Source organism: Corythoichthys intestinalis, chromosome 8 (assembly GCF_030265065.1).
Source record: "Corythoichthys intestinalis isolate RoL2023-P3 chromosome 8, ASM3026506v1, whole genome shotgun sequence".
Classification (NCBI taxonomy): domain Eukaryota; kingdom Metazoa; phylum Chordata; class Actinopteri; order Syngnathiformes; family Syngnathidae; genus Corythoichthys; species Corythoichthys intestinalis.
The window spans coordinates 34,235,398-34,242,803 of record NC_080402.1 but is presented as its reverse complement, the minus strand read 5'-3'; the positions used below and the strand labels follow the sequence as shown (position 1 = coordinate 34,242,803).

General features: G+C 37.5%; 1 protein-coding gene across 1 annotated transcript; it reads left to right on the top strand.

The window, feature by feature from the left end:
* Window positions 1–44: 44 nt before the first annotated feature.
* Window positions 45–5,789, top strand: gpank1 (G patch domain and ankyrin repeats 1). Its single transcript, XM_057844415.1, has 4 exons — window positions 45–801; window positions 1,785–1,926; window positions 1,995–2,064; window positions 5,167–5,789. Exons 1-4 carry the CDS (start codon window positions 397–399, stop codon window positions 5,600–5,602), a joined length of 1,053 nt encoding a protein of 350 aa, XP_057700398.1. The 5' UTR covers window positions 45–396; the 3' UTR covers window positions 5,603–5,789.
* Window positions 5,790–7,406: the final 1,617 nt, after the last annotated feature.

Here is a 7,406-nt window from a genome sequence, read left to right as displayed (position 1 = left end):
CACTCAATATTTAGCCGGGTAATAGCTACGTTCTATTACCCAGGAAGAAGAAATCACGCTAAGGCTAATTCTCTAATTTCTTGTTGCTGCTGCGTTCTCCATTCGAATATTTCAATATACAGCTACAAAACGTTATGCAGGTGAAGTATTGCGTTATAATGACTAAGATTTTGGGTTATAGTCATGTGAACTGTAAATTTAATTCTTAAGCTAATTGGTGTGAGAGCTAGCTCCGTAGCATTGTTAACAGTCACGATACGTACAGATTGGTCGTGAATTTTTATAAGCAGACTTTTTTTTTCTCTTTTTTGAGTTATTAGGTTAAACGACACTTAAAAAAAACTTTCAAAACACTGTCAAATGTAACATTCGTGTCATTCTTAATAAATCATTACGATGGCTGGGTTAGGTTTTACCCCTGCCAGAAAACAAGACCTTTTCAGTATCGAGACGTTTAATTCACCAAGAAGCAACACTTGCAGTGGACAAGAGGCCAGAGAATTTTACGAAAACCTTGTGAAAGACGATAAAGTGACTTTCAAACAGCATTGGAATGAGCAGACAAAGAGTGGCTCCAGACGAAGAGACAGGAGAAGGAGGGCTGAAACTGATTCTAGCATAATGCAAAGAAGAGGGGCAGCAGGAGGGGAAGGAAACAGAACAAGAAACGCAACCGGCGGATACGTCAACTCTGAGATGTCCTTAGAACTCCTGGGTCTCAAGCTGTTGCGCTGTGCGCAAGAGGGAGATCTTGCTGGGTTGGAAGACTTGCTTGCGAAAGGGGTGGACATCAACTTCCAGGTATGTCATACTTTGATTTGAGACTTTTGGTTAACTAATAAACATGACCATAAATTATCCATAGGGTTTTCTTAAAGCTATTAAAAGAAACTGAACTGTGAATGTAACCCTTTCAGGGACAGTGGTCACTACAGTGGACTTTAATCAAAAGTTATCACTTAGTATGAGTTGTGGTATTTAGTGGGGGAAATTGATATTGAACACACCTATTGACAGCAATTGACGTCCAATCCATTTCAACTAAGAGGGGAGGGATGTGATAGAACAATTGCTTACGGCCCTTCCCAGTTGGAATGAAAACGACGTAAATGGCAACCAAAGGGTTAAGCTGGTTGAGGTCACGTGATTGATCAAAAAAGAAGGAAAAAAAGACTAAAATCAAGAAAATCCCAGAGAAAAATTCACACGGGCACACTGATTTAAATTTTTGTCTTTAAACTTTTTTCAGTTTATAACAATCTGTTGTTTTTTTGTTTTTTAATAGATTTCTTTTTATTTATATATTCCTTATTACACATGGCTTTTGTTTGAATGTTTTTCCAAAATATGACATTTTTTTAACTTCTTGCTGTTGAAATAATTCGATTATTTTCTTAAATGAATCCTTCGGTTAATTCAGTCTTGTAATTTAAAATTTTATATAGAATTCTACATTTTTTTTGTTTTTTGTTTTATTTTTCTTGCCATTGCAAAACACGTTCGGGCAACATTAATACTACAGTTAGGGGGGCCGCAAAATTGTTTCCTGCGGGTTGTAATCGGCCCCTGGGCTCTAATTTGACTCACAGCAACATTTAAGAAGAAAAATATATAATTTGTGCTTGAAGGGGTTAATACAACATTTTACATTGCTCAATAAGTCAAAACATCATTTTGACAAGAGATACTAACCTTTTGTGACTTTCAGAGAAGATGCATTTTCAGGAGTTCCATCCCAATTGAAGTGATGCTTGGAAAATCAAAACATTTTATTGTCCTTCTAGGATTCCTTTTTCTGGACAGGCATCATGTGTGCGAGCTCTTCGGGACAAAGAGCTGCCGTGAGGTTGTTGCTGGAGAGAGGCGCTGCTTGGGTGGGTGTTGTGGACACTCAGGGTCGGGATGCTAGAGATCTGGCCTCACAGGGTATGTAAACACCCGCCTCTTATCGATTATGTTTGCATTAGCTATAGTATTAACGTGTTCCTCCTCAGCGGGCCACAGCGGTGTGTTAGAAGAGTTGGAGAACTACGGTAGAAGTCCACCAAGAGAAGCTAATAGCAGGTTAGCTTACCTTCTTTACTGATTGTGTGAGGGTGTTGTCATATGCACCTAAAACATTTGTTTTACTTCCACCAAGGATATATTTTTATGTCACTTTAATCCACAAGAATCTGTCTGTTTACCCCGCTCTATTCATAGACTATTTTCCACGGTCATCAAAGTTGGTGAAAGGTTGTGTGTTTGTCAAAGAAAGAATGAGTTTATATTTTTTCAGTGATTGGTCGAGAAATTGCCTCAAAATTGGTTTAAATATGCTGTTATTATGATAAATTATGAAAATATCAGTGAAAAGGATTCTGTTTTTACTGTCACTGTACTGACAAACAGTGAAATTGTTTCATAGCTAAGGGGGTACTCCTGTTTTTTTTTTTTTTTTTTTTTTTTTTTTTAAACAATTTCACACATTCTTTTGTCTCGCTCATGAGAAGAAAAATTCTCACATGAAGTACATTTACTCATAATTGCAGACTTCAAAATTTTGCATGTCACTGTACAATTGTTTTCCAATTTAATTGCCAACATTGTCAACAGATGGAAAAATAACTTACATCAACTTCAAACCATAACCTACCAATGTGCATTTAAACAAACAGTGAAAACTCAACTCCAAACCATCATAAATAAATTAATTTAAATATCCACCCTCCAGAGTGGTAGGTGCCAGATCTTAAACAGCTGTGGTCGTTACCTCAAATTAGAAAATCAAAATCCGGTAAACATTCAAACAGTCCAAAAAAATATCTAATAATTAACATAATCTTGAAACACTAAATTGTGGTGGTAGTGCTAGCCACCACATACTCCTAAACTGCATGTTTTAATATTTTGCATAAAACTGCTGAAAAAGCAGTTTCTGCTCTTGCACCCGTCTGTAAAATAAACTGCTGTATTTTAAGCCAAAAGAACTGTTGTGTTTGATAGAACAATATGTCTTTATGCTGCCATAGCAGATTCATGGCGCAATAAGCCCCCAAACTATTTATTTTGTCCGTTTTACCCTGGAAACTCCCGTTTACAGACGTCGCGCGACCGCTTTTGTTTCAACCCAGCCATAAAACGAAGGTAATTAATTATATTTATTATTCAAAATGTCCGTCATTTTTAGCTTAGAAACATTATTTGATGTCTAATATTTCATTTAAAAAAAAACTACTTAAAAAAAATATTCACTCGCATATTTTAAACTTTTAAACAAATGACGTCACACTGAAAAAGATGGTGTCTGTAAAAAAGTCATGCATATCTACCTCATAACTATCGCTTAATTGTATCCGATATGTTAGATGATAAATAAGCAATCCAAACAAAGAAAAATTGAAAGAAAAAAATCGTTTAAAAGGGTAAATACAGTGCCTTGCAAAAGTATTCGGCCCCCTTGAATCTTGCAACCTTTCGCCACATTTCAGGCTTCAAACATAAAGATATGAAATTTAATTTTTTTGTCAAGAATCAACAACAAGTGGGACACAATCGTGGAGTGGAACAACATTTATTGGATAATTTAAACTTTTTTAACAAATAAAAAACTGAAAAGTGGGGCGTGCAATATTATTCGGCCCCTTTACTTTCAGTGCAGCAAACTCACTCCAGAAGTTCAGTGAGGATCTCTGAATGATCCAATGTTGTCCTAAATGACCAATGATGATAAATAGAATCCAACTGTGTGTAATCAAGTCTTCGTATAAATGCACACCAAACATGTGGAAGAAGGTGCTCTGGTCAGATGAAACCAAAATTGAACTTTTTGGCCACAATGCAAAACGATATGTTTGGCGTAAAAGCAACACAGCTCATCACCCTGAACACACCATCCCCACTGTCAAACATGGTGGTGGCAGCATCGTGGTTTGGGCCTGCTTTTCTTCAGCAGGGACAGGGAAGATGGTTAAAATTGACGGGAAGATGGATGCAGCCAAATACAGGAACATTCTGGAAGAAAACCTGTTGGCATCTGCACAAGACCTGAGACTGGGACGGAGATTTATCTTTCAACAGGACAATGATCCAAAACATAAAGCCAAATCTACAATGGAATGGTTCAAAAATAAACGTATCCAGGTGTTAGAATGGCCAAGTCAAAGTCCAGACCTGAATCCAATCGAGAATCTGTGGAAAGAGCTGAAGACTGCTGTTCACAAACACTCTCCATCCAACCTCACTGAGCTCGAGCTGTTTTGCAAGGAAGAATGGGCAAGAATGTAAGTCTCTCGATGTGCAAAACTGATATAAACATACCCCAAGCGACTTGCAGCTGTAATTGGAGCAAAAGGTGGCGCTACAAAGTATTAACGCAAGGGGGCCGAATAATATTGCACGCCCCACTTTTCAGTTTTTTATTTGTTAAAAAAGTTTAAATTATCCAATAAATTGTGTTCCACTTCACGATTGTGTCCCACTTGTTGTTGATTCTTGACAAAAAATTAAAATTTTATATCTTTATGTTTGAACCCTAAAATGTGGCGAAAGGTTGCAAGGTTCAAGGGGGCCGAATACTTTTGCAAGGCACTGTATATGAAAAAGAAAATCTCGACCACTCCTTGATGTCTGTCATTTCTGCATTGCGACCCTTTTTATATGACCATGTTTCACCCATAAAATCCCCCCAAAATCCAGCTGTGGCTATTCACAGCTGTGTCTTGACACTCGGTGATACATGCTACATGGAGTTTTTGGATCGAAACAAGTTAGGTATGTGATAATATCGCGTTAAAGTCATGGCGTCTGTAATTCTGCTCTCGCGTGCTCTCACCTCCATATAGGGTTTTGCTGTTTAAAAAACATTAAAAAAAAAAAAAAAAAAAAAAAAGCCCTCCTGTTCAAAATTTGTCTTCCCCCAGAAAATTGAGATTTTAAGCTTTTCAATGATGTACCACACATGCATATTGGACAATTTTGAAAGTTGGCCAAATTGGGGGTCTCAGAGCGGAACTTCAAGTCACCTGAGTATTTTCCACTATATATATATTTCAGATTTGGTTGATACATAAAATGTAATTCAACTGTATAAAATGGGTAACCACATATTCGAGTTAGCAATACTTTCAGCAAAACTTACTTATGTATTTTTTAATAAAAGCGTTGTAACGTTTTGTGTGTCCCCAGGTCGGCACAGCCTCAGTGGTGCCAAGTGTGTGCTGTGGAGTACACAAGCGACCTGTCATCACATCTCTCCTCCACGCTGCATCAGTTCAATGTAAAGCGCGCCCCACTGGTACCCTACTACTGTCTCCCGCCCTCAGCCAAGAGTTACAAAATGATGCTCAGCTGCGGCTGGCAGCCCGCCGAGGGCCTCGGCCCAGATGGGCAGGGGCCCATGCAACCTGTGGCCACAGTCTTAAAGAGGGACCAGAAAGGCCTCGGCTATGGACCGATGGTGAAAGCAAGAGTGACTCACTTCAAAGCGGGTGATCGGGGCTCAGTGAAAATAGCACTTGCAAAGAAAGAGAAGGGCAAGACGAAAGAGGAAAGTTGGAGGAAAGAACAGCAGGACAAGGAATGGGAACGAGATTTCCGTGCCTCTTTTTATTGTGATGCCTGACATGTTTGTCTTTTGGCATTTCACATGGTAATTGGAATTGCCCAGTGGGCTATTTTTGATAGATTTGGACTCTTCCGACAGCTTGCAATAGCACATGTTAATGTCATTACATACTTATTGGTGCTGGCAAAGCTGCCTAGGTTTAAAAAATAAATAAATACATTGCACAGCAAATGTTCTCAAAATCATTATATTGTTGTTTCGTTTTTTAACGTTAAGCTAAATGACAATGTATGAGCCATAGTGTCCATTAGGAGTGTGATAAAATATCAAAATGCTGATATAGCGTGATACTTTCTATCCCAAAAGGTCATCGATATGCTCCTGTCAAGAATCGAGATATCGTTTTGAAAAGGAGTCAATGTTTAAAAAAAAAACAAAAAATATCAAGTTGCTACCAAAATCTTCCTCTATAATAGTGTCTCAGTTAACTCTAAGGCTGCAATTGTCTGTGCTGGACGCCCAATCCATTCAGACTGGGAACGTTCGTTCATTCGAAGCCAGAGCATTCACAGTCATTCGGTCCGATTTTCGGGGTATTTACAGGTCACTTGCTGTTCATTGTAGGGCATTTACAGGTCATTTCCTGTTGAGTTTGAGTCACTGCCTATTTATTTGGGTGATTCCCAGGTCACTTCCTGTTCTGGACACTCCTAGTGTCCATATTGTTGATTTTGATGGTTATACTGTCTTATTGTTTACGAGCCAGGTTGTCTTCCTTTGCTTATTGTTTGACTGTCTAATTTGGCTTCCTAATTTATATGTGTGGATGCGGTTTTGAGGTGATCAGCCTTTGACACATTTCAGCCGGTATGGTGTTCCAGTTTGCTTGAAATGATTCATGAATGTGGGAAGGACCCAAGACAGTCGAACACAGAGAGGATTTTCTGGCTCAAGGCAGATTATCGTCATCGTTTAGTTTTGTTTAAGTGAATGACAAGTAAAATTGTTTCATTTAGATATGGAATAAACACTTTACTTTCGGTTGATTTGAATTGATTTAATGAGTCAAGAAACACCAAAATAGTCCCCACGGACTATATAAAAACATTTATTTTTTTGTGCTTAGTTTCTATAACATATATGATTCAGTTAAGGTATTAAATCATTGTAATTTGAATGTTATGCTACATCTCCCAAGGCTACTTCGATTTGTTATAAGAGCTGATAATGCATATTCTGTGCATGCGTGCGTGTGTCTTGGAATGTGATTATTGTAATCAAGTGCGTTAGTGGGATAAATGTATGTGGCGGAAAACAGACAAGACTGAAAAAGCAGTTTCTGCTCTGGCACTCTTTAAAAGAAACTGGTATTTTAAGCCAAAACAACTGTTATGTTTGATAGAACAATATGTCTATATGCTGCCATCGCAGAATCATGGCACATTAAGCACCCGAACTACTTTTAATTTGTCCGTTTTACCCTGAAAACCCCAGTTTCCAGACGTCGCAAAAACGCTTTTGTTTCAACCCAGCCATAAAACGAAAGTAATTAATTATATTTATTATTCAAAATTACTGTCGTTATTAGCTTAAAATCATTAATTGATGTCTAATATTTCATTTTAAAAAATACTTTAAAAAATTATTCACATATTTTGAACTTTTAAACAAATTATGTCACAAATACAACAAATGGCGTCTGTAAAAAATTAATTAATTAATTAATTGTATTTTTTTGTGTGTGTGTGTGTGTGTTACTGTCGCATTTTCTCCGTTATGTTAGATGATAAATAATTGATCCAAACAAAGAAAAATTGAAAAATAACGTTTATGAAAAAGAAAATCTCGACCACTCCTTGAT

What these genes read in the sequence shown, in the direction of transcription:
- gpank1 (XM_057844415.1), top strand. Translation starts at nt 397, where the DNA reads ATGGCTGGGTTAGGTTTTACCCCTGCCAGAAAACAAGACCTTTTCAGT. An exon ending in GGGTGGACATCAACTTCCAG is followed by an intron (nt 802 to 1,784) that starts GTATGTCATACT and finishes TTGTCCTTCTAG; the next exon opens with GATTCCTTTTTCTGGACAGG. An exon ending in TAGAGATCTGGCCTCACAGG is followed by an intron (nt 1,927 to 1,994) that starts GTATGTAAACAC and finishes GTTCCTCCTCAG; the next exon opens with CGGGCCACAGCGGTGTGTTA.